Here is a 26691-nt window from a genome sequence, read left to right on the forward strand (position 1 = left end):
GCCGAGTGCAGTGGCTCACACCTGTAATCCCAGCACTTTGGGAGGCTGAGGCAGGTGGATCACCTGAGGTCAGGAGTTCCAGACCAGCCTGACCAACATAGAGAAACCCTATCTCTACTAAAAATACAAAATTAACTGGGCATGGTGGCGCTTACCTGAAATCCCAGCTACTTGTGAGGCTGAGGCAGGAGAATCACTTGAACCTGGGAGGTGGAGGTTGCAGTGAGCCAAGATCACAGCACTGTACTCCAGCCTGGCAACAAGAGCAAAACTGTCTCAAAAAAAGAAAAGAACCTGATTTGGCCCTGTTGAGAGGAATTGTCCAGTTCTGGGCTCCAATTTTAAAAAGGAAAGAAATTTGAAGAAGCTAGAAAGAAAATATTAAAACCAAAAAGGAAAAAAAGAGAAATAAAGCTCATAGGTTGATCCCAGAAAAGGCAGAAGGGACATTTAATGACTTCACGATTATAAAAGTTACATAATGGTAGCTAAAAAGAGGAAATTTGCTCGAATAAAGGAGGATTTTTAAATAATTTACTTAAGATCAGGCTTGCTAAGGCTGGGCGCGGTGGCTCACGCCTGTAATCCCAGCACTTTGGGAGGCCGAGGTGGGCGGATCACGAGGTCAGGAGATCGAGACCATCCTGGCCAACATGGTGAAACCCCATCTCTACTAAAAATACAAAAGAATTAGCTGGGCATGGTGGTGTGTGCCTGTAATCCCAGCTACTTGGGAGGCTGAGGTAGGAGAATAGCTTGAACCAGGGAGTCAGAGGTTGCAGTGAGCCAAGATTGTGCCACCGCACTCCAGCCTGGCGACAGAGCAAGACTCCATCTCAAAAAAAAAAAAAAAACCAAGATCAGGCTTGCTAAACTTTCACATGGGGAGGAGTAGTTACCTGCAAATAGAAAATAAATATTCTTCTCTGATGGTCTTCAGAAATTGTGCAGACTCTGTGCTGTTTGGGATGGTTTAAATGTCATTCTTTCTGTATGAAACCTCCCTAAGTTTTCCCTAGGTCTAGGGTTCTACTATCTATATAGACATTTCAAAGGCCAGATGTGATGGCATGTTTGCCAAGGGCTTGCTGTCATGGGCTACTCTACCTGAATTCATTTAAACTGGGATGGGACATGGGCATTATTTCTCCATTTCTCTTTAGAGCTAAGTAACCAGGCAACAGCAATTTTCTATTTTACTTTTTTATCCCCCCAAAAGAATCACAGTAGGCTCAGAAGGAAATAATTTTTAAATCCATATATGTTTTTCTCGTAATTTGGTTTTATTCTAGACTATGAGGGTGTTTTAAAAGCTTGATGGCATTGATGGTGAATAAGTATATTGGATTTTAGATTGTTTATAAAATCTATTTCTCTGGGCATTTGGCTCTTTAATCTTTCTCTTTTCCCCTTTATCCTTGCAAATTATTGGAGCAATTTAAAGACAATTACTGGTGATGAAATGATTTTGGACTTGTATTTTTCAAGGATTAGGTTGTAGGGGAGGATGAAAGGTTAACTTGGATGGTTGATGTCCCAGGAGGAGGAAGAGAAGAAACTAAAAAAGAAAATAAGGAAAAAACGGGAAAAAGTGAAATGAAATTAATTCAAAAGTACAACTAAAAAGAAATTGGAATGTGAAACGACCATGGGACTGGGGGCACCATGATCTTTTTGTCTCCATTTCCATTTTCATAAGATCACAGAATGTCAGAGATGAAAAGCATATTGGAAGTAAATCGGCAATAAAGCCTGTCTTACTCAGCCTGGTCTCTCTTAGGGTTCCTTCACAGAGTAATGCCTCAATAAATGTTCACTGAATGGATAAGGGGGTGGGAGGATGACCTTGCCTTGTAATTCAAAGAATAGAGGCCTTTGGCAGGGCACGGTGGCCCACGACTGTAATCCCAGCACTTTGGGAGGCCGAGGCGGGTGGATCATGAGGTCAGGAGTTCAAGACCAGCCTGCCCAACATAGTGAAACCCCATCTCTACTAAAAATACAAAAATTAGCCAGGCATGGTGGTGCACACCTGTAGTCCCAGCTACTCGGGAGGCTGAGGCAGGATAATCGCTTGCACCCAGGAGGCAGAGGTTGCAGTGAGCCGAGATGGTGCCACTGCACTCCAGTTTGAGCAACACAGCAAGACTTCATCTCAAAAAATAAATAAATAAATAAATAAATAGAATAGAACAGAGGCCCAGTCTAGTAAATGAAGCTACGACTACTTGTCATAGTGACCTAACACCTGGATTATACATTCCCTAGATCTGTGAGGTATTTGTGGTTTTAAAATGTTTTCCAAATAGCGCATCATTTGAAGTGTTTCATCTCACCCAATCCTTCCTCTACACATCCCGTCACTGTGATCCCCTGTCCTCCCCATCACTCACTGCTGACTCGCTCCTTCCCACCTGTGTCTCTACAGCAAGTATCTATTATGCTCACACCACAAAGGGCCATTCTGGTCATTTCAAATTTTTTATCATTTTGGTTGGACTGCAAATGTATCAAGTCCAGAGACATTTTATTTGAACACAACTACTCCTAATGTCAGCAGTCCTAGTTTGAAGATAACCCAGTTAATGTCTACCAGGGTAAATGACCAGAGACTTCCAAAAAGAAGTCCCTTATTTTAAGGACCTGAGGTTCTGCCTATTGTGATTTTCCCAGAGCAGAAGATGTGAAATTCTATCTCTGTTCCTGGGAGTCTGGTGAAAAAATGTGAGAGGAGAGAGTAAGAATATTGCCCCTTCTTTCCGGAAAGCTCTAATAAACCCCATCACCTCAAGACAAGACCACCTGAAGAAAAAACATTAGCCATTTCTCTAATACAACAGCATCCCACTTCATTAAGTTGAATTAATGTTTGAGAATATTTCAACAGAAATTGCAGGTAAGAGTGCTTTCCTTAACCAAATTGATCTCCTTCTCTTTCCCCATAGCACCTACTATTTCACCACCTGACTATGTAGCATTCTGTGTTAATCTTTTTATGGTCTGACTCCTCATCAAGTTTATAACCATATTGTCCACAGAAGGGAACTCAAGAATGAAAATCAGGGCGTTGTGGCCCGCATCTGTAGTCCCAGCTACCCTGGAGGCGGAGGTGGGAGGATTGCTTGGGCCCAGGAGTCCCAGACTAGCCTGGGTAACATAGTGAGACCTCATCTCAAAAAAAGAATCCAACTGAATGTGCTGAGCTCCTGCTAGAGCATCTAAAGCTGCCTGTGGGCTGGGCGCGGTGGCTCCCACCTTTAGTCCCAGCTACTCGGGAGGCTGAGGCAGGAGAATCGTTTGAACCCAGGAGGCGGAGGTTGCAGTAAGCCCAGATCGGGCCACCGCACTCCAGCCTAGATTACAGAGCGAGACTGTCTCAATAATAATAATAATAGTAATAATCATGCTGCCTGTGTCCCCTGATGAGGCAGCACTGGCCGCAGGTGGCCGCTAACCTCTTGAAATAGGGATGGTCCGAATTAAGGCACATGCAAGTCAACACTACACCGGGTTTCAGAAACACGTACGATTCTCAAAAGAATCAAAATATTGCATTTAGTTTATCTATTGATTGCATGTTGAAATCTTACTTTGGATATATTGGGTTAAATAAAGTATATCATTAAAATTTCTAAACTTATGTGCCTATGAGAAACCTCCAAATTACACAGGTGGATCGCGTTATATTTCTCTTGGACAGCACTGGTCTGAAGGATGACAAAAATAACGATACGTTTGAATCACGCCGTGTCTTTAGGGAAAAGAAGAAATAAGAGTTTCCTTTCGTGTCGCTTAGGGGTTCCTCGCAAGCACCATCTGACAGAGAAAAGCCCTGGCTCCCGCCCCAGTGGCTTCTAATCCTGGTCCTCGCGCCCAGAAAGCTGGGAACGGGCAAGCCTGGCAAGGCGTTTTGAAAGGGAACAGGACCCCCCGAGTATAGGATGCGTTTTTGCCTCACAAAAGTCCCTTGGAGGTGGGGGGACGGCAGCGGCTGAGGGGCAGGAAAGAGGAGAGCACACGGCGAGCGGTCCTTGGAATCAGGCACGCAAAACCTCGGCCCCCAGGCTCCCATTTCCAGGTTCGGGGGTGACCTCCTCAAGATGGCCGCCGCCTGGGGGCGGGCCGCTACGCTGCATGGGTGTTGATTGGGTGAGACGACTCGATGGTGAGCAATGATTGGTTTACACGGCGCGAGCTGGGCGGAACCGGAAGATGGTGTGTGCCAAGGGCTGCCAGGGGCCTGGGGCTGGGCGTCGGTTCCCGGGGGATGTGGAGAGCTGGCAGCATGTCTGCTGAGCTGGGAGTCGGATGCGCATTGCGGGCGGTGAACGAGCGCGTGCAGCAGGCGGTGGCGCGGCGGCCGCGGGTGAGGAAGGAGGCTGCGTGGGGACGGTGGGCGGCCGCCTTGAGAAGAGGGACACCTGCGTGGGAATGGGTCGTCACGGTGACGCAGAGGGGTCTCCCGGAGAGGCGGGTCCGGTCGGCCGCCTAGGGCCACGGAAAGGCTAGCGAACGGTTTCCCCAGCCTCCTTACCCAGAGTCTCTTAGGTTTTCTGGAGATTGGCTTCGTTGGAGCAGGGGGTACCGCTACCTCGGGAAAATGACTTATTGTCCAGGTATCGTGGCCACTTGGGCACCGCGTCGTTTCGGGGTCGACAGCCTTGGCGGATGCGAGGGGGGCCAGGCCTGTGCCCACGGACGGTTAGGGGAGACGGGGGTACAAGAGCACCCCGCGGAGGCCAGACACGCCCGAGATCGCGTGTGTGGCAGCGTCTCACCTGCTAAGTGCCCAAGAAATGCCAGTGCCGCCCGGAGGCCGAGGTGAGGGTGGACTGGCCGGACTTCGCTGGCACCAGAGCGGCACTTGTTTTGGGGGCAGGAGGGAGCAGTCCAATCCCAAGCTGGTTAAGGGGAGATTTCGTCTTTTGTATGTATGTATTTTACCTCCTCTTGGACTTTGATTAGACCAAGAATCACAATCTGCCCAACTCACTGCAAGTTTAAGCTGAATGATGGTGGAATGAGACTGACCTTTAACAGAGAGTTCACGGGTTTCTCTGATCAAGCATTTATGCTGGCTGAAGACACGACCTGTATTATAGTCTTTCCTTCACTGTTCCTTAGACCTTACCTTGAACAAGTCAGGTAACTACTCCGGCCCTCAACTCTGAAAGCTCTGAGCTCTCTTCAGATGTTAATATTCTGTGATTCTCGGTGATTCTCCAAGAAAAATCTAGGGCTTCCCCTAATAAACATCACTCTGGAGGTTCTCTCAGGAGAACTCTCAGGCAGATGGGCTGCCTGTTCGGGTAACTCTCTGGAAAACGTCAATCATCAGCATAATCCCAGTAGTCACGACTTGGACTCAGAAGAGGCTGATTACGCATCCCTGTGGAAGGAAGGAAAAGGAGACATTTTTCTAATTGATCTGACTCCTTCACGTCCTTGAGAACACTGTGATTCTGTGAAAACTTCAGGGGGTGATGGATACAAGAAGACTGAATCGTGCAAGGATAAATGAATCTCTTCTCTTACCGTTTCTATGTGGATTGGGTGGCAGCAAAACGCGTAGAACCCCTACTCTTTGTGTAGTGTTCATGAGAGGATGTCACGTAGATCTAATCCTGAATCCAGAATTTTTTATGTCACAGTGTTAGTTCTGCCACTGGTTCTTTTCTTTTCTTTTCTTTCTTTTTTGTTTTTTTTTGTTGTTGTTGTTGTTTTGTTTTGTTTTGTTTTGTTTTTTGTTTTATTTTGAGACGGAGTCTCACTGTCACCCAGGCTGGAGTGCAGTGGTGCAACCTCAGCTCACTGCAACCTCCGCCTCCCGGGTTCTAGCGATTCTCCTGCCTCAGCTTCCCAGATAGCTCGGATTACAGATGCCCGGCACCACACCTAGCTAAGTTTTTGTATTCTAATAGAGATGGGGTTTCACCATTTTGGCCAGACTGGTCTCGAACTCCTAACTTCAGGTGATCCACCCACCTCAGCCTCCCAAAGTACAGGGATTACAGGTGTGTGGCTCACCTGGCTGTGCCACTGGTTCTTAATTCACAGATTGAACAATCAATTACTTAGTTACCTAAGTGGGCCACTTTTAGAGTGAATGGGGCAGTGTTATTATTGTGTAATGATACACCAGGACCAGAATGAGTCGCCAGAACTGCTAATGTTTGGGTTTCAGAAGCCAGAAGTGACCTCTCTTTGACTCAGAGTGCAGCCTTCTATTAATGAAGTGATTCTTAAGCCTCCAACATTAGTATGTCTTAGAGTCATCTGGAGAGATTGTTAAAAAGGAAATTCTCCGCTGGGCGCGGTAGCTCACCGCTGTAATCCCAGCACTTCAGGAGGCCAAGGCGGGCAGATCACCTGAGGTTGGGAGTTCCAGACCAGCCTGACCAACATGGAGCAACCCTGTCTTTACTAAAAATACAAAATTAGTCAGGCGTGGTGTTGCATGCCTGTAATCCCAGCTACTCAGGACGCTGAGGCAGGATAATCGCTTGAACCCTGGAGGCAGAGGTTGCAGTGAGCTGAGATGGCACCATTTTCCTCCAGCCTGGGCAACAAGAGCGAAACTCTGTCTCAAAGAAAAAAAAAAAGGAAATTCTCACCCAGGTGATGCCGATGCAGTTGATCAAAGACCACGCTTATAGGAAATACTGCTTTAACTTGCCCAGCTCTCCTGAGAGAGAAATTTCTTCTGGTATATATTGACATCACTAACATATTAGATTGAGATGCCATGCCCCTAAAAAACATTTGATCACCACTATTTGATATTGATCTGCCTACAGTGTTGAAAAAATAGATCTTACCTAATGCCAAGTTGAGATCAATGCCCGTCTATCCTACAGGATCTGTCCTATGGGATTCATTGGGATACTGTTCCCAAACATTCACTCATATGGCTCTTTCCCTCTTGGCAGGATCTTCCAGCCATCCAGCCCCGGCTAGTGGCAGTCAGCAAAACCAAACCTGCAGACATGGTGATCGAGGCCTATGGACATGGGCAGCGCACTTTCGGCGAGAACTACGTAAGAGCCCTTTCCTGAAGCCCTTTGGAAGCATCATGATTGCCAGGCTTCTGACTTGTTCTGTTTTGACCTTTTAGGTTCAGGAACTGCTAGAAAAAGCATCAAATCCTAAAGTAAGTAGATAGCTGAATTCTTTAATTTATATCTAAATCTTGGCTCGTTAGTTGAAAATTAGACCCATCTTGGTGTTTGAGTTGTATGGCAATTTTAGGATGGCTGACTTTAGATTGGGCCAGGGGTAGAAATGTCAACTTTCACCTTGAGCCCCAAGTAATTCTCAGCTAGATTTTTCTCTTTGTTCAGACTATCGTTTTCTCCTTGGTGGGGCTGTTTGGAAATGGTGGTTTCAGGAGCTTGCTGTAATCTTGAATCTTTTCAAGATTTGAAAGCTTAAATCAGTTCATCCCTGATGGGCGATATCTGAAAGGTGGAGGGAATTGATGGGAACAAGGAAGGAAGATAAAACAGAAGCCTTAGATTTTTCTCTATCCTTTTACCTCATTAGGAGGCCGGGTGAAGACTGTGATAGTTTATTACATTTAAGGAACAGAGAGTGAATGTGAAAGGTGACAGGGAGTGCACGAGGCATTTGAGCCAGCAAGGACTCTGTAAATCTGAGTTACACATGGTTACCTTTTTCTCCTCAGATTCTGTCTTTGTGTCCTGAGATCAAATGGCACTTCATTGGCCACCTACAGAAACAAAATGTCAATAAACTGATGGGTAAGATAAAACTAAATATGAAGACAAAATTGCTCTGTCATTGTATTGCTTATACTATCCTTTGTGGAAGAGAAAGCAACTTTTAGAATAGCCCCAATTCACCATTTGTTTTTGGAATTTCTTTAGGAAAATCTGAGTTTTTTGTTTTTTGGGTTTTTTTGTTTTTTTTTTTGAGACAGAGTCTCGCTCTGTCGCCCAGGCTGTAGTGCAGTGGCGTGATCTCCAGTCACTGCAGGCTCTGCCTCCCGGGTTGATGCCATTCTCCTGCCTCAGCCTCCCATGTAGCTGGGACTACAGGTGCCCGCCACCGTGCCCGGCTAAGTTTTTTTTGTATTTTTCATAGAGACGGGGTTTCACCGTGTTAGCCAGGATGGTCTCGATCTCCTGACCTCGTGATCCGCCCATCTCAGCCTCCCAAAGTGCTTGGGATTACAGGCGTGAGCCACTGCGCCCGGCCGAAAATCTGAGTTATTAATAAAAAGAGAAAACATCATGCCGAGAACAGAATGAATTCACAATTGTCTGGGTTATATATACTTGGAAACCTACCCAACATCGTGTTTATTATTATTTGGTGGTCTTTCTGAAAAATTACAAAGAATCGTAGCCCATAAATTTTTTTAACTAGCAAAAGAGACGTTTCTGTTCTTTTTCCTTTAAATAAAAGGCTACAGCAAATAAAATACAATACAGTAAAGTAAATATAGTAAAGTAAAATTACGAATTATAGTAAATGCCAGGCGCGGTGGCTCAAGCCTGTAATCCCAGCACTTTGGGAGGCCGAGACGGGCGGATCACGAGGTCAGGAGATCGAGACCATCCTGGCTAACACGGTGAAACCCCGTCTCTACTAAAAATACAAAAAACTAGCCAGGCGAGGTGGCGGGCGCCTGTAGTCCCAGCTACTCGGGAGACTGAGGCAGGAGAATGGCGTAAACCTGGGAGGCGGAGCTTGCAGTGAGCTGAGATCCGGCCACTGTACTCCAACCTGGGCGGCAGAGTGAGACTCCGTCTCAAAAAAAAAAAAAAAAAGAATTATAGTAAAGTAGGCCAGGCACAGTGGCTCACGCCTATAATCCCAGCACCTTGGGAGGCCGAGGCGGGCGGATCACCTGAGGTCAGGAGTTCAAGACCAGCCTGGCCAACATGGTGAAACCTCAACTCTATTAAAAATGCAAAAAATAGCAGGGCGTGGTGGCGCATGCCTGTAGTCCCAGCTACTCAGGAGGCTGAGGCAGGAGAATTGCATGAACCCAGGAGGCAGAGGTTGCAGTGATCTGAGATCATGCCACTGTGCTCCAGACTAGGTGACAGAGCAAGACTCCGTCTCAAAAAAAAAAAAACAAGAATCATAGTAAAATAAAATTAAGAAAGACATGGAGATCTTTAGTAACTGAACTGATTTCCCTGAAGGTATCAAAATTTAAATAACCTGTATTTATTTTGTAACAGTTTTATTGGGGGGTAATTGACTTACAATAAATTGCACATATTTAAAGTATAGAATTCGACAAGTTGTGATGTATGTTTGCACCTGTGAAGCCATCACGACAAACAGTGAGTATATCTATCACCCCCAAAAGTTTCCTCCTGTCCCTTGTTAATCCCTCTCTTACCCGTCCCACTTCTCTTCCTCAAGAACCACTTACCTGCGTTCTGTCACTGTTAATGTATATTAGTTTACATTTTTTAGAGTTTTATCCAAAGGGAATCGTGAAGTATATAACTCTTTTTGTCTGACTTCTTTCATTCAGTGTAGAGATTCATCATGTTCATACCTGTATCAAAGGTTCATTTCTTTTTATCATTCAGTAGTATTCCATTGTATAAATATATCACAATTTGTTTATCCATTCACCTGTTGATGAACGTTTGGATTGCTTCTCATTTTTGACTGTTGCAAATAAGTTGCCATGAATATTTGTGTACAGGTCTTTGTATGGACATATTTCTCTTTTTCTTGGAATAAATACATAGGAATAGAATGGCTGAGTCACAAGTTAAGTGTTTAACTTTTTATAACTGCAATAACAAACATAAAATTTACTGTCTTGAGTTTTTTCTTAATTTTTATTTATTTATTTATTTATTTATTTATTTATTTATTGAGACAGAGTCTCGCTGTGTCACCCAGGCTGGAATGCAGTGGCGCGATCTCGGCTCACTGCAAGCTCCGCCTCCTGGTTTCACGCCTTTCTTCTGCCTCAGCCTCCCGAGTAGCTGGGACTACAGATGCCCACCACCACGCCCAGCTAATTTTTTGTATTTTTAGTAGAGACAGGGTTTCACCGTGTTAGCCGGGGTGGTCTCAATCTCCTGACCTTGTGATCCACCCGCCTCAGCCTCCCTAAGTGCTGGGATTACAGGCGTGAGCCACCGCGCCCGCCCCGTCTTGATGATTTTAAGCATACAGTTCAGTGGCATTTTGTAGTCATGTTGTTGTGTGACCATCACCACCATCTATCCACAGAATTCTTTTCGTCTTGCAAAACTGAAACTGTGTACCCATTATGTATGCTTAATTTTTTAAGAAACTACCAAACTTTTCTAAAGTGATTGTGCCATTTTACATTTCTACCCGTAGTGTTCAAGTTCCTCCACATCCTTGTCAACACTTAGTATGGTCAGTCTTTTAAAATTGTAGCCATTCTTTCTTTTTTTTTTTTTTTTTGAGATGGAGTCTCACTCTGTCGCCCAAGCTATAGTGCAATGGTGCAATCTTGGTTCACTGCAACCTCCGCCTCCCAGGTTCAAGTGATTCTCCTGCCTCAGCCTCCCAAGTAGCTGGGATTACAGGCACACACCACCACACTCGGCTAATTTTTTTTGTATTTTAGTAGAGATGGGGTTTCATCGTGTTGCCCAGGCTGGTGTTGAACTCCTGAGCTCTGACATTCTGCCTGCCTCAGCCTCCCAAAGTGCTGGGATTACAGGTGTGAGCCACTGCATCCGGCCCAATTTTAGCCATTCTAATAGGTATATAGTAGTGTCCTTGCATTTCCCTAATGCCTAGTAATGTTGAACTTTTCATGTTTGCCATCTGTATATCTTCTTTGGTGAAGTATCTATTAAAAGTATTTTGCCCATTTTCTAATTGGATTATTTTCTTACTGTTGAGACAAGGGAGTTCTTTACATATTCAATTTACAATTCACACCCGGCTAATTTTTTGTATTTTTAATACAGATACGGTTTCACCGTGTTAGCCAGGGTGATCTCAGTCCCCTGACCTCATGATCCACCCGCCTCGGCCTCCCAAGGTGCTGGGATTACAGGCGTGAGCCACCGCACCCGGCCCATCTTTATCAGATATGATATGAGTTCTTCATCAGATAGGTGCTTTGCACATATTTTTCCTCAGTCTATGGCTTGTCTTTTGAAAAGTGAAAGTTTTTAATTGGAATAGCCCAATTTATCAGTTGTTTTTGTTTTTGTTTTTGTTTTAAAAATGTGCTTTTGCCATCATGTCTAAGAAATCTTTGCCTATCTTAAAGTCACAAAGATTTTCTCCTATGTTTTCTCCTGGCAGCTTTATAGTCTTAGGTCTTATTAGGGTTCATGATCCATTTTGAGTTAATTTTTGTATATGGTACAACATATGGATCCAAGTTCATTTTTTTGCACATGAATATCCAGTTGTTCCAGAACTGTTTGTTAGAAAGGCTATCCTTTTTCCATAGCATTGCCTTTGCATTTTTGTCAAAAATCAGATATCCTTTGATGTATTTCTGGACTGTCTGTTGATATTGATCTCCTCTGTTAATGAGTGATCTATTTGTCTACCTTTATACCAGTAGCTTGCTACTTTGATTTACTGGAGCTTTAAAATAATTATCGAAATTAGGTACTGTTAACCTCCAACTTTGTTCTTTTTCAAAGTTATTTGAGCTATTGTGGGTCTTCTACATTTCCATATAAACCAGCTTTTCAATTTCTACAAGAAAAAAAGAAAAGCCTGCTGGATCGTATTGGATCTTAGATCAACTGGGGAACATTTTGACACACAAAAAAAATTGACTCTCTTAACACATTAACAAGGTATACCTTAGTACTTATTTATATCTTTAATTTCTCTCAGTAATATTTTATAGTTTTCATTGTATAGATTTTCCACATCTTTTCTCAGATTTATTCCGAAGTGTTTATATTTTTTATGCTATTGTAAATGTATTTTTCTATTTCAACTTCTGATAGTTGCTAGTACAGGTTATAAGCATCCTAATTTCAAATTTCTGAAAATCAAAATGCTCCAAAGTCTGAAACTTTTAAGCACTGACATGACACTTAAAAGAAATGCTCATTGGAGCCAAGCATGATGGTTGATGCCTGTAATCCCAGCACTTTGGGAGGCTGAGGCAAGCAGATCTTTTGAGCCCAAGAGTTAGAGACCAGCCTGGGCAACATAGCAAGACCCTGTCTCTACAAATAATACCAAAAAATTAGCTGGGTGTGCTGGCACGCACCTGTGGTCCCAGCTACTTGGAAGGCCAAGGTGGCAGGCTCGCTTGAGCCCAGGAGGTTGAGGCTGCAGTGAGCCAAGATCTCACCACTGCACTCCAGCCTGGGCAACAGAATGATACTTTGTCTCAAAACAAAAACAAAAAAGAAAAGAAAAGAAAAGAAATGTTCATTGGGCCAGATGCAGTTCCTCATGCCTGTAAGCCCAGCACTTTAGGAGGCCAAGGCAGGAGGATCATTGGAGCCCAGGAGTTGAAGACCAGCCTGAGCAACATGTCAAAACCCCATCTCTACAAAAAATAATAAAATTAGTCAGATATGATGGCTCAAACCTGTAGTCCCAAATACTCAGGAGGCTGAGGTGGAAGGATTGTTTGAGCCTGGGAGGTCAAGGCTGCAGTGAGCCGTGATTGCACCACTGCACACCAACCTGGATGACAGAGTGAGACCCTGTCTCAAAAAAAAAAAAAAAAGATTTTGGATTTCAGATTTTTCAGATTAGAGATGCTAAACTTGTTAAGTATATGCAAATATTTCAAAGTCTGAAAAAATCCTAAATCTGAAACTGAAACATTTCTGGTCCCAAGCATTTCACATAAGGGATACTCTACCTGTATATAGAAATATACTTGATTTTTGTATGTTGATCTTGTATCCTGTAACCTTGCTAAAATTACTTATGTTCTAGTTGCTTTTCTGTAGATTCCATTGAATTTTCCACATAAATAATCATGTCATCTATGAGTAAAGACAGTTTACTTCTTTGTATATTTCCCTATTTACTTCTTTATGAATAGAAGTGCTGAGAGTGGGCACATAAGGAGGAATTTCCCTTCTAATTTTAGTTTGCTGAGAGATTTTGTCAAGAATAGATGTTGAATTTTGTCAGTTGCATTTAATGTATCAAAGTGATCATACGGTTTTTTAGTTTGTTAACATGTTGAATCACATTTATTGATATTCTTTTTTTTTTGAGATGGAGTCTCACTCTGTCACCCAGGCTGGAGTGCAGTGGCGTGATCTCGGCTCACTGCAAACTCCACCTCCCGAGTTCAAGCGATTCTCCTGCCTCAGCCTCCCAAGTAGCTAGGATTACAGGCACGTGCCACCACACCTGGCTAATGTTTTACATTTTTAGTAGAGACAGGGTTTCACCATATTGGCCAGGCTGGTCGCGAACTCCTGACCTTGTGATCTGCTGGCCTCAGCCTCCCAAAGTGCTAGGATTACAGGCGTAAGCCACCGTGCCCCAGCCTATTGATTTTCAAATGTTAAACCAACCCTGCATTCCTAGGATAAATCCTACCTGAAGGCTGGGTCTCTGTTATCTTATTACATGTTATATAAACAAAATACTGTGTTATGGGATTTATAACTATGTAAAAGCAAAACGCATGACACCGATAACAGAAAGAAGGGGATAAACAGAAGCACACTAGTGTAAAGTTCTTAAACTGTGTAAAGTAGTATAACACACCTTGAAGGTGGACTGTTGTAAGTTAAACCCCAAAGCAACCAATAAAATAACACAGTAAGGAGTTATAGCTAATAAGTCAACAAAGGAGATATATTGGATTCAAAAAATATGTGAAATGGTATCTCTTTGATTTTCTTTTTTTTTTTTTTTCTTTTTTTGAGACGGAGTCTCACCCTGTTGCCCAGGCTGGAGGGCAGTGGTGCGATCTTGGCTCTCTGCAACCTCCGCTTCCCAGATTCATGCGAGTCTTCTGCCTCAGCCTCCCAAGTAGCTGGGACTACAGGCACGTACCACCACGTGCAGCTAATGTTTTTGTATTTTTAGTAGAGACAGGGTTTCACCATCTTGGCTAGGCTGGTCTCAAACTCCTGACCTCATGATCCACCAGCCTTGGCCTTCCAAAGTGCTGGTATTACAGGCGTGAGCCACCGCGCCTGGCGGTTTTGATTTTCATTAATAACAAATGACGTTGAGCATCTCTTCATAGGCTTATTGGCCATTTTTATGTCTTCTTTGGAAAAATGTCTAGTCAGTCCTCTGCATGTTTTTTAAATTGAGTTGTCTTTTCATTATTGAGTTGTAAATTCCACCTAGATTAAATAATCTAACTTGAAAATAAAGCTATAAAAGTATTAAGATAAAATACAGGAAAATACTTTTATTTTCTTGGGCTTTTCTAAGCAAGACATAAAATCTGGAAACCATAAAAAAACAACTAGGCCAGGTGCAGTGGCTCATGCCTGTAAATCTAGCACTTCGGGAGGCCAAGGCAGGCGGATCACTTGAGCCCAAGAGTTTAAGACCAGCCTGGGCAACGTGGCAAAACCCTGTCTCTACTAAAAATACAAAAAATTAGCTGGGCATGGTGGTGTGTGCCTGTAGTCCCAGCTACCTGGGAGGCTGAGGTAGGAGGATCACCTGAGCCGAGAGGCTAAGGCCTGCAGTGAGCTGTGATTGTGCCACTGCACTCCAGCCTGGGTGACAGAGGAGACCCTATCTAATAATAATAATGATAAAAAATTCAAAAGGAAGAACTAGCAGATTTGATCACATAAAAAGTAAAGCTTTCTGCATGTCAAAGCAAAAGGGAGGCACAGAGTGGGAGAAAAATAATATTTTTGAAGAGGGAAGAGGTTTATATCCAGAATACATAAAGAGCTACAAATCTTTTTGTTTAATCTATAGGAAAAAAAATAGGCAAAAACTGAGGCAGTTTACAAGGGGTAAAAATACAAAAGGCCAGTAATCAAATGAAAAATATTCATCCTCAAACAGAGAAATACAAAATCACTAAAGACTGCTAAGATCCAGTGATTTGAGGGAGTAAGTAAATGAGTACTCCTTCATCTTACCAGGAGATTCTAAAACTGTAGAGTCTTGGAAAAACCTAAAGATTCCACCAAAAAGCTATTATAACTGAACAGTAACATTACAGGATACAAAATAAATATACAAAAATCAGTAGCATTTCTGTATGCCAACAGTGAATGATCTGGAAAAGAAATCAAGAAAGTAGCCGGGCACAGTGCCTCACGCCTGTAATCCCAGCACTTTGGGAGGCCGAGGCGGGCGGATCACGAGGTCAGGAGATCGAGACCATCCTGGCTAACACTGTGAAACCCCGTCTCTACTAAAAATACAAAAAATTAGCCGGACGTGGTGGCAAGCGCCTGTAGTCCCAGCTATTCGGGAGACTGAGGCAGGAGAATGGCGTGAACCTGGGAAGTGGAGCTTGCAGTGAGCCGAGATCGCGCCACTGCACTCCAGCCCGGGTGACAGAACGAGACTCCATCAAAAAAAAAAAAAAAAAAAAAAAAATTAAAAAAAAAAAAAAGAAATCAAGAAAGTAATCCCATTTACAGTGGCTACAAATGAAATACCTAAGAATAAACTTAACCAAAGAAGTGAAAGATTTCTACAATGAAAACTATAAAACATTGATGCAAGAATTTGAAGAGGACATGAAAAAATGGAAAGATATTCCAGGTTTATGAATTGGAAAAATCACTATTCTCAAAATGACCTCATTACCCAAAGCAGTCTGCAGATTCAGTGCAGTTCCTATCAGAATACCAGTGACATTCTTCACAGAAACAGATAATCATAATCCTGAAATTTATATGGAACCATAAAAGACCCATAATAGCCAAAGCCATCCTGAGCAAAAAGAACAGAACTGGAGGAATCACATTACCTGACTTCAAATTATACTGCAGAGCTATAGTAACCAAAACAGTATGATACTGGCATAAAAACAGACACATAGACCAGTGAAACAGAATAGAGAACCCAAAAATAAATTTGTACATCTACAGAGAACTTATTTTTAACACAGGTGCCAAGAACATACATTGGGGAAAGGACAATCTCTTCAATAAATGCTGCTGGGAAAACTGGATATCCATATGAAGAAGAATAAAACTAGACTCCTGTCTTTCACCATGTACAAAAATCAAATCAAAATGGATTAAAATGGATTAAAGACTTAAATCTAAATCTAAGACCTGAAACTACTAAAAGAAAACATTGGGGAAACTCTCCAAGACATTAGTCTGGACAAATTTGTTTTGTTTTGTTTTGTTTTTTGAGACAGGCTCTCACTCTGCACCCAGGCTAGAATGCAGTGGCATGATCTCGGCTCACTGCAACCTGCACCTCCTGGGTTCAAGCAATTCTCCTGCCTCAGCTTCCCAAGTAGCTAGGATTACAGGTGCGCCCCACCATGCTGACTAATTTTTGTGTTTTTAGTAGAGACGGGGTTTCACTATGTTGGCCAGGCTGGTCTTGAACTCCTGACATCAGGTGATCCGCCCGCCTAAGCCTCCCAAGGTGCTGGGATCACAGGTGTGAGCCACTGCACCCGACCATGTTGGAAATAAGTAAAGGTGATGGGAGGAGGGAGGGGAAGAGGGAGGGGGGAAGGAGCCAGCAGGCATAGAAGGGGCAGGAAAGCCTAACAGAACTGTTGTTTTAGTGCTATTTTCCTTTCTGGATGATCCATTATACTCGTTCAACCTCACGGCTCAATTCATTTCCATAAAGGCTTCTTGAGGCCAGATCCCAACACTTTAGGAGGCCAAGGTGGGAGGATCACTTGAAGCCAAATATATATGTATATTTTCTTTCTTTCTTTTTTAGTCTTTCTAGTCTTGCTCTGTCACCCAGGCTGGAGCGCAGTGGCATGATCCCGGCTTACTGCAACCTCTGCCTCTCAGGTTCAAGGAATTCTGCCTCAGCCTCGAGTAGCTGGGATTACAGGCATGTGCCACCATGCCTGGCTAATTTTTTTTTGTATTTTTAATAGAGACAGGGTTTCACCATGTTGGCCAAACAGATCTCAAACTCCTGGCCTCAAGTGATTCGACCGCCTCGGCCTCCCTAAGTGCTGGGATTACAGGCGTGAGCCACAATGCCCAGCCACATTGGCTAATTTTTGTATTTTTTGGTAGAGACAGGGCTTCACTGTGTCAGGCTGATCTCGAACTCCTGGCCTAAGTGATTTGCCCTCCTCAGCCTCCCAAAGTGTGGGGATTACAGGTATGAGCCATCACGCCCGACCTTGACAAAGATTTATTCAGTAAATACTCCAAAAGCACAGGCAACCAGCACAAAAATGGACAAATGGGATCACATCGAGTTAAAAAGCTCGTGCAGGCTGGGTGCAGTGGCTCACGCCTGCAATCCCAGCACTTTGGGAGGCCAAGGCCAGCAGATCACGAGGTCAGGACTTCAAGAACAGCCTGGCCAACATGGCAAAACCCCATCTCTACTAAAAATACAAAAATTAGCCAGGTGTAGTGGTGGGCACCTGTAATCTCAGCTACTTGGGAGGCTGAGGCAGAAGAATCATTTGAACCCGGGAGGCAGAGGTTGCAGTGAGCCAAGATTGTGCTACTGCACTCTAGCCTGGGCAACACAGCAAGACTGTGTCTCAAAAAAAAAAAAAAAAAAAGAAAGAAAAAAAGCTCTTGCAGAGCAAAGGAAACAACAAAGTGAAGAGACAACTCAGAATGGGAGAAAATATTTGCAAACTACCCATCTGAAATACTTGTACATAGCACCAACTTCTATATCCAAGCTTTGTTTTTGTAATAAAAAATAAGAAACAATCTAACGTCCATTAACAAGAGGAATAGTTGTGTAAACTGTGGTAATCTGTCCTGTGGATTGCTGCAGTTTTTTAGTAGAGATGGGGTTTCACCATGTTGGCCAGACTGGTCTCAAACTCCTGACCTCAGGTGATCCACCCGCCTGGGATTACAAGTGTGAGCCACTGCACCCAGCCAATGTTGGGGTCATTGTGATGTCTTTGTTGGATAAGAATACCCTCATCCCAGAAAGTTGAAGAATGTGGTGATATGCTGGGGAAGCATCTTGGCTTCCACTGGTTATCCTTTCTTCACTGTCATCCTGACCTGTTTCTCTCAGTTTGAACTGAGACATAGATCAAGCCTTTTACTAGGAATCTGTCTGTTACCAGCTTCTTGAAGCATACGGATATATATGCTGCCCGATCATGTATGTCAGTGTTTCCCTTATTTACCTTTGCTGATTAGCCAGGGATGGTCTGACATTTGAATTTGTATCTAGTAAAACTGTCACATTTGTCTTCTTAGAGGAACTGAGATTTCACTGTGTTTTTCTTTGCCTGGCATATTTCTTCCTCTAACAAGTCAGAGATTTGTTGCATGTTACTTGCTGCAATAGAGCAAATAAGGAATACTACCTTGCCTCTGTCTCATTACAGCTGTCCCCAATCTCTTCATGCTGGAAACAGTGGATTCTGTGAAGTTGGCAGACAAAGTGAACAGTTCCTGGCAGAAAAAAGGTTCTCCTGAAAGGTTAAAGGTTATGGTCCAGATTAACACCAGCGGAGAAGAGAGTAAGTGACCAGACCTGAATTGTAGATTTTTCTTCCCTTAGGATGGTTGAAGCTCAGGGAGAATGGGTGGCCCCAAGTGTCCGATGGATAAGGTTATGGAAACAAATCACGGGATCACAGGCCTCTAAGTAGGCTGTTTTATGTGTGATCTAGGTAGCATAATGACATGCAAACCAGTCTGTATATCATTCTTTACTACATCATGGTTCATTATATCTTAATTTTAGGGGAAGAAGAATGGATGGGGAGTCAAGAAGGAGATTGTGACTTTGTTTTGCATTTTGTTTTTTTCTGATTTTTTTTTGAGATGGGGTCTCGCTCTGTCACCCAGGCTGGAGTGCAATGGCGTGATCTCAGCTTACTGCAACCTCTGCCTCCCAGGTTGAAGCAATTCTCCCACCTCAGCTTCCCAAGTAGCTAGGACTACAGGCATGCGCCACCACACCTGGCTAATTTTTGTATTTGTAGTAGAGACGGGGTTTCACCACATTGGCCAGACTGTTCTCGAACTCATGACCTCTCAAGTGATCCGTGAGCCACTGCAATAGGCCTTTTTTTTTTTTTTTTTTTTTTTTTTTTGAGATGGAGTCTCGCTCTGTCGCTCAGGCTGGAGTGCAGTGGCGCGATCTCAGCTCACTGCAACCTCCACCTCCTGGGTTCAAGCAGTTCTCCTGCCTCAGCCTCCCGAGTAGCTGGGATTACAGGCACACACTACCACACCCAGCTAATATTTGTATTTTTAGTAGAGATGGAGTTTCGCCATATTGGCCCGGCTGGTCTTGAACTCCTGACCTCAGGTGATCCACCCACCTCAGCCTCCCAAAGTACTGAAGTTAAAGACATGAGCCACTGCACCTGGCCTGGGATTGTGACTTTCATCTGAAAATCCCCAAAGGTCACCATCACTCCTGCAAGGAGTATTTTAAATTTAATTATTTAAATTACTTAATGTTGCATTAAGAAAGAATGGAAGATAATTACCGTGAGTGGGCCAGGTGCGGTGGCTAACACCTGTAATCCCAGCACTCGAGAAGGATGAGGCAGGTGGATCACCTGAGGTCAGAAATTCGAGACCAGCCTAGCCAACATGGTGAAACTTCATCTCTACTATACATACGAAAATTAGCCAGGCATGGTGGTGTGTGCCCATAGTCCCAGCTGCTCGGGATGCTGAGGGCAGGAGGATCCCTTGAACCCCGGAGGTGAAGATTGCAGTGATCCGAGATCACGCCACTGCACTCCAGCCTGGGTGACAGAATGAGACTCCATCTCAAAAAAAAAAATTACTGTGAGCACCAGTCAATGAATATCTTTATGGGGCTTGGATTAACAATGTAACATAGTGTGAATAGAAGCATGGACTTTGAAATCAGACAGACCTTGGGTTTGAGCTACACTGCTTTCCAGTATTGTAACCTTGGATAAGTTACCCAATCTCTCTGTACCTCAGTTTCCTTTTCTGGCAGTGATATCATAATGCTTACTTCAGAGGGTGTGGCTAGGATTGAATGTGATAATCCAGGCGACACTGTTAGCCCAGAGCCCTACACATGTTGTTGGCTATTCGTTAAGAATAAATGTATACAGATCAAGTATTCGATTGCAACCATCAAAGCACCAGTATTCACCAAATCTTAGTATGCAGGAACACAGTAGAGGCATCTGTTTTCTAGATAATGTACTAGAGTCAGACTGCCTGGGCTTAAATCCCAATTATCAATAGAAATCCGAAATCAACTATAGATCAGGTATTTATTGTATCATTTCTTGATAATTAGCTATAATATGCCCTAGTTAAAGACTGAAGTAAATGTTACTGGCATCTTCACCTAATAAATGGGAGCAAGACAATATCAATAGCTCTTTTTTTTTTTTTTTTCGAGACGGAGTCTCGCTCTGTCAGCCAGGCTGGAGTACAGTGGTACAATCTCGGCTCACTGTAAGCTCCGCCTCCCAGGTTCACACCATTCTCCTGCCTCAGCCTCCTGAGTAGCTGGGACTACAGGCACCCACCACCACACCTGGCTAATTTTTTTTTTTTTTTTTTTTTTTTTAGTAGAAACGGGATTTCACCACGTTAGCCAGGATGGTCTTGATCTCCTGACCTTGTGATCCGCCCGCCTTGGCCTCCCAAAGTGCTGGGATTACAGGCGTGAGCCACCATGCCCAGCCTCAATAGCTCTTATAACTGTGTAACAAATAATTGCTTGCTGCAGATTTCTCCTCCAGTTGTTAATTAGAAAGTTCAGTTAAACTTTGCAAATATATAGCCAAAGATGTTTAACATGTACTTTATTTTAAATTTTTTGCAACTCCATTAAATTAATAAAACTATAAAAATTCTTGATTTAGAAAAGTAATTCTCAGGTTCATCTGGCATTTTGGCAATGCAAATCTTCCTGGTATCCCAAAAAAGCAAGGTTTTTTCTTTTCCATGTCTCCTAGCTGTTTTCAGCTGAAATCCTGAGATGGAGGAAAGATAATCCAACTGATAGCTCTTCTTGAGACATCTGGAACCTGACCAGAAGCAGAGCAGCATAGAAAACCCCAAGTATAAAGTTACTCTTTAGGACTTGAGGCTCTTTCAAGAGATTCTCTTGTTGGGGGTCACCTCTTCTGTCATAAAGAAGGGAGGAAAATGGAGCCTTCCTCTGGCCATTTACCCTTGCAGTATACCTGTTTTCCGTTTCTTTTCGTGAAGGTAAACATGGCCTCCCACCTTCAGAGACCATAGCCGTCGTGGAGCACATAAATGCCAAGTGTCCTAGCCTGGAGTTTGTGGGACTGATGACCATAGGAAGCTTTGGGCATGATCTTAGTCAAGGACCAAATCCAGACTTCCAGGTACTGGGGGGTCGGGGAGATTGCTCATGTGCTGAAGAAGCAGGGGCTGGAGTGCTTTTGCAGGGCTGGCTGCAGTGGGGACTGCAGAGACATCCCAGACACTGCCTGTCGAGTGTTCTAGCCCTCTTCAGAACTCTACTCAGAAGGAAAAGGGAAGAACAGATTCCCAAAGCCCTGCAAACCTTTCTCAACTCAACTTGAACTTGGCTAAAACATAGTCTTTAGAGAATATGAGCTTTCTTCCTCTCCAGTGACTGACAGTTTTCTCAAAAGTGGGATAGTTTGCAAAAATCCCTTTCGGTAACTTCTGACAATTTTGACAGGCCTTGAAATCATAAGGAATACATAACCGGCCGGGCGCAGTGGCTCACGCCTGTAATCCCAGCACTTTGGGAGGCCAAGGCAGGTGGATCATGAGGTCAGGAGATTGAGGTCATCCTGGCCAACACGGTGAAACCCCATCTCTACTGCAAAAAAAAAAAAAAATACAAAAAATTAGCCAGGCGTGTTGGCGGGCGTCTGTAGTCCCAGCTACTCGGGAGGCTGAGGCAGGAGAATGGCATGAACCCGGAATGCAGAGCTTGTAGTGAGCCAAGATCACGCCACTGTACTCCAGCCTGGGAGACAGAGCAAGACTGTGTCTCAAAAAATAAAAAAAATAAAAAATAAAAAAGGAATACATAACCATTGTCAGAGAAGTTCAGATTCAGCCACTTTTGGGCATCATTAGAGAAGGCAGGAGTAAAATAGGTGTCGTCTCTTTCTGTCAGCTGTTACTGTCCCTCCGGGAGGAGCTGTGTAAAAAGCTGAACATCCCTGCTGACCAGGTTGAGCTAAGCATGGGCATGTCCGTGGATTTCCAGCACGCGGTAAGTGTTCAGCCAGTGCCCTGTCTGCCTCGAGGGGTGGGAGTAGGGTGTCTGAGAGGCTGACACAAGAGCAGATCTTTGCTATAGAAGCCTCGGAAATGCCTTGGGATGGCAATAGGGTACCCAGTCTCAGGGTCTCAGCTATTCCAGCATCTCCCATTCCCCATGCCTTTTCTTTTTTGAAAAGAGGTAGGCGCACGCCTGTAATCCATGCACTGTGGGAGGCCGAGCCGGGTGGATCACAAGGTCAGGAGTTCGAGACAAGCCTGACTAACATGGTGAAACCCCCTCTCTACTAAAACTACAAAAATTAGCTGGACATGGTGACGCACACCTGTAATCCAAGCTACTCGGGAGGCTGAGGCAGGAGGATTGCTTGAACCCAGGAGGCGGAGATTGCAGTGAGCCAAGGTCGCACCACTGCACTCCAGCCTGGCTGACAGAGCGAGACTCCGTCTCAAAAAAAATAAAAAATAAAATAAAAGTAAAAGAAATGTATAGAAATTATAGCCTGACATCTGAACTTTTAAAACAAAATATAATTCCATAAGTATAATCTAAAGGAAATAAGAAATTAATTATAAATATAATTCCATAAATTATAAACATAATTCCATAAGTGTAGTCTAAAGGAAAATAAGAAATTAAGCTATAATTTTTGGAAAGGCATATCATTACATAAGTGCGTGGGCCTGGCTGTATCACAGCAAATCACAATGAAGCAGCCTAAGGCTTCATCTTTTTTTTTTTTTTTTTTTTTGGAAACTGAGTCTTGCTCTGTTGTCCAGGCTGGAATGTAGTGGCGCGATCTCAGCTCACTGCAACTTCCACCTCCCAGGTTCAAGCGATTCTCCTGCCTCAGCCTCTGAAGTAGCTGGGATTGCAGGCGCCTGCCACCATGCCCGGCTAATTTTTGTATTTTTAGTTGAGACGGGGTTTCACCATGTTGGCCAGGCTGTTCTTGAACTCCTGACCTCAGGTAACCCACCCACCTCAGCCTCCCAAAGTGATGGGATTACAGGCATGAGCCACCGCACCCATCCGAGGCTTACTCTTACGTGTAGATTCACCAACAATCTTATGTGTACATCAACAGCTGTAAATATCAACTGATACAAGTGTGCTAGATTGGCAATGCAAATACATGATTTTCTGAAATAGCAAATAACTTGATAAAGTTTCAAAAATCAAAATATAAATTTGCATTCCTGGAAAATTGTATTTCTTAAAACAGTGCAAAAATACATTGCATTGGTAAGTAAAATGGAATTTGATCAGATAATTATAAGGATTTTTTTTCATCTACTGACCGTGGCACATTGGAAAGGTGGGTGTGCTGTGCTGTGCGGCTGCATCCCACACTGGACGTCTAATGTCCTTGACCTGCACCTAGCTGAGTGCCAGCCACACTCCCCAACCACTGGAAATCTAGAGAAACCCAACTTGTTTCCTATATACGCCCTCAGAGGTCAAATCTCTGAGGAGAACCATCACCCCGAAGCCATCTTCGGCTGTTATTATTCTTCATAGACGGCTCTTGAGAGCCAGAATGGGGGCACAGCTTCAGCACTGGCTCCATTTTATTATTTTAAACCTGATCCTCGATACCTTCTCTTCTTTCCTACAGATTGAAGTAGGATCTACAAATGTCCGAATAGGAAGCACCATTTTTGGAGAGCGGGATTACTCAAAGAAACCCACCCCGGACAAGTGCGCAGCAGACGTGAAGGCGCCGCTGGAGGTGGCACAGGAGCACTGAGCCAGGGAATACTGAGAGCACTAACTATGCACTAACCTAGATTTTCATTTTGATATTCCCTGTGTCCCAGCACAGTCCTGCTCTCCTGTGACCTGTGGAGAGCACTAATGATCACGTGTGTTGATGGAAACCATCTGTGCTTAGTCTCTGACATAGGAAGCTTGTTTCAAGCAGTGACTTTGGATTGAGTTTGAGAAATTCAAACATTTCTGCAGAACAGATACCAAATCAATAGCTAGGAATCGTGTCCAATATTGAATTCTGCCCAGGAGCATGAACTGATCCATGAATGCCTTTTCCAGGTTAAAATTTGGTCACTGATGCCTCTAATCGTGGAATTCAGAGGGATTCCCCTTTTTCATCTCATTTTAATAGGAAATTCCTTATGGTTAACTACTCCCTACAAACTCCTACTACATTGTCTAGATTGCTGCTCTGGAATAAGGTGATTTCTGCCCCCAGATTCTTCCCTAGCCGATAGATATGTGAAGATATTCCCAACTGTGGAATGGCAGTACAGGTAACTTCAGGAAATGGCTCGGGTTAATTCTCAAAACACAAATTGTTGCTGGCCAGGCACGGTGACTCATGCCTGTAATCCCAGCAATTTGGGAGGCAGAGGTGGAAGGATCGCCTGAGCCTAGGAGTTCAAGACCAGCCTCAGCAACATCAGGAGACCCCATCTCTACAAAAAATTTAAAAATTAACTGGGCATGGTGGCTGAGGTGAAAGAATCACTTGAGCCCAGGAGTTTGAGGCTGCAGTGAGGTATGATTGCACCACTGTACTCCTGCCAAAAAAAATAATAAATAAATAAATAAAATCTCCCAATAGTCCATCAAGGCTTTGATCACTTGGGGAGTTCTTCGTAGATGCTGTCACATTTCTTAAAGCAACCTTTTAATATGCAGATAATACCCCCCCCCCACCTTTTTTAGAGACAGCCTGTCTCTTAAAAAAAAAATTAATTTGGTAGTGAGAGCTTGTGTCACTGCCAGTCTGTGGTATCCCTGAAATTAAGGGATAACATAAGCAGGAATTGGGCCTTTCTGACATCGTCCTTAAGAGACAGGACTTTTGAGTTTTTCCTCTGGGACCTACAGTGATGAGCGTTTAATGATTATCTCCTCCACTATAATCTCTTTAGGATGATTTTTTTAATCAAAAACCGGTGAATCTCATTACTCCTAAGAAACGAAAGATTCCTTCAAAGCCTGTTCAGGCACATGGTTTCAACAAAGCCTGACTTTGACGTTCCTTGTCCTGAGGAGCACTTTCCAGGCACAGTTACAGCTTCCCCGCTGTATTTACAAGCCAGAATTGTGCAACTCTTCTGGATCATTTAATAAAGTAACAAGATCTTTAAAAAACCCAAAAACACCATTCTCCAGTAGTCATGACAGATGGCTTCAGTATGGCTTGTTTTTTATTTTCCAGATGGCTTTTTCTCTTATTTTTTCAAGCCCCAGTCTGATTTTACAAGTAACTTTCAAACATGATGCTGCTGCCGAATGTACTTTTGTAAACTTAAAGATTATGATTCCTGTATTATTTCAGTGAGAGCTACAGTGTGATATTTCAGAGTCTATTAAATAAAAATGTGAGTTTGAATTATACCATCTGTGCCAATTACAAAGCAATTAAAAGATTTATTTTTTATGATCTGGTGTAGTGAGTGAATGTAACAGGAGGGGGCATTGGAACCCACAGGAAGCAGCTGTGCTGGTGCCTTGGCATCGTGCCAGCTGGGCTTTGGAGGAGGGCTTCCCCACGGTCACAGATGCAGCCAATGCTACACCGTGGGTGAGAGGGATTCTGAACTTCTAAGGGCAAGAAAAAAGACGTTTCGGCCGGGCGCGGTGGCTCAAGCCTGTAATCCCAGCACTTTGGGAGGCCGAGGCGGGTGGATCACGAGGTCAGGAGATCGAGACCATCCTGGCTAACATGGTGAAACCCCGTCTCTACTAAAAATACAAAAAACTAGCCGGGCATGGTGGCGGGCGCCTGTAGTCCCAGCTACTCAGAGGCTGAGGCGGGAGAATGGCGTGAACCCGGGAGGTGGAGCTTGCAGTGAGCCGAGATCGCGCCACTGCACTCCAGCCTGGGCGACAGAGCGAGACTCCGTCTCAAAAAAAAAAAAAAAAAAAAAGACGTTTCAGGAATTACAGAAATAGACGTTACCCCTTGCTGCAAGAGACTTTTGAATTGCCTCTAGATGGCGACATTGGCTAACCGGAGGGACAAGCACTGGCTCTCCACTGTCAGCAATTTATCCTGAGAGGGACTCCTGGTTTACTCAGTCTGGTGGAGGCCAGAGAGGACATGACTCAAGTGATAGGGTGACTTGCAGAGCCTCAGGGGTTCAATACCAGCCAGCGTGGGCAACATGGTGAAATCCTGTCTGTACCAAAAATACCCTCCCCCAAAATTAGCTGGGCGTGGTGGCGCATGCCTGTGGTCCCAGCTACTCCAGGGGCTGAGGTGGGAAGATCAGTTGAGCCTGGGAGGCAGAAGTCGCAGTAAGCTGAGATCGCACCACTGCACTCCAGCCTGGGCGACAAGGTGAGACCCCATCTCAAAAACAAAAAACAAAAAACAAAAACAGCGAATAAGGAGGAAAGCCAGGGAAGGCTCAATCAGCT

At 43.9% G+C, this 26691-nt stretch overlaps 1 protein-coding gene across 3 annotated transcripts; it reads left to right on the forward strand.

Annotated features, from left to right (window-relative positions):
* The first annotated feature begins 4162 nt into the window (after positions 1 to 4162).
* On the forward strand, positions 4163 to 25711 carry PLPBP (pyridoxal phosphate binding protein). 3 transcript variants are annotated; one of them, XM_003902643.5, is made up of 8 exons: positions 4163 to 4366; positions 6930 to 7037; positions 7115 to 7150; positions 7685 to 7760; positions 18443 to 18577; positions 21279 to 21421; positions 22192 to 22290; positions 23918 to 25711. In XM_003902643.5, exons 1-8 carry the CDS (start codon positions 4163 to 4165, stop codon positions 24047 to 24049), a joined length of 933 nt encoding a protein of 310 aa, XP_003902692.1. In that variant the 3' UTR covers positions 24050 to 25711. The 3 variants fall into 3 exon arrangements, with proteins under 3 accessions (XP_003902692.1, XP_021797893.1, XP_021797894.1); XM_021942201.2 differs by lacking the exon at positions 4163 to 4366 and adding an exon at positions 4409 to 4616; XM_021942202.2 differs by lacking the exon at positions 4163 to 4366 and adding an exon at positions 5165 to 5652.
* The last annotated feature ends 980 nt before the right edge of the window (positions 25712 to 26691 follow it).

Source organism: Papio anubis, chromosome 8 (assembly GCF_008728515.1).
Source record: "Papio anubis isolate 15944 chromosome 8, Panubis1.0, whole genome shotgun sequence".
Taxonomy (NCBI): domain Eukaryota; kingdom Metazoa; phylum Chordata; class Mammalia; order Primates; family Cercopithecidae; genus Papio; species Papio anubis.

Excerpts from the sequence above, each read along its gene's own strand:
- PLPBP (XM_003902643.5), top strand. The coding sequence starts at position 4,163 with ATGGTGAGCAATGATTGGTTTACACGGCGCGAGCTGGGCGGAACCGGA. Across the intron at positions 4,367-6,929 it reads CGGTGGCGCGGCGGCCGCGG|GATCTTCCAGCCATCCAGCC; the intron begins GTGAGGAAGGAG and ends CCCTCTTGGCAG. Across the intron at positions 7,038-7,114 it reads GCACTTTCGGCGAGAACTAC|GTTCAGGAACTGCTAGAAAA; the intron begins GTAAGAGCCCTT and ends TTGACCTTTTAG.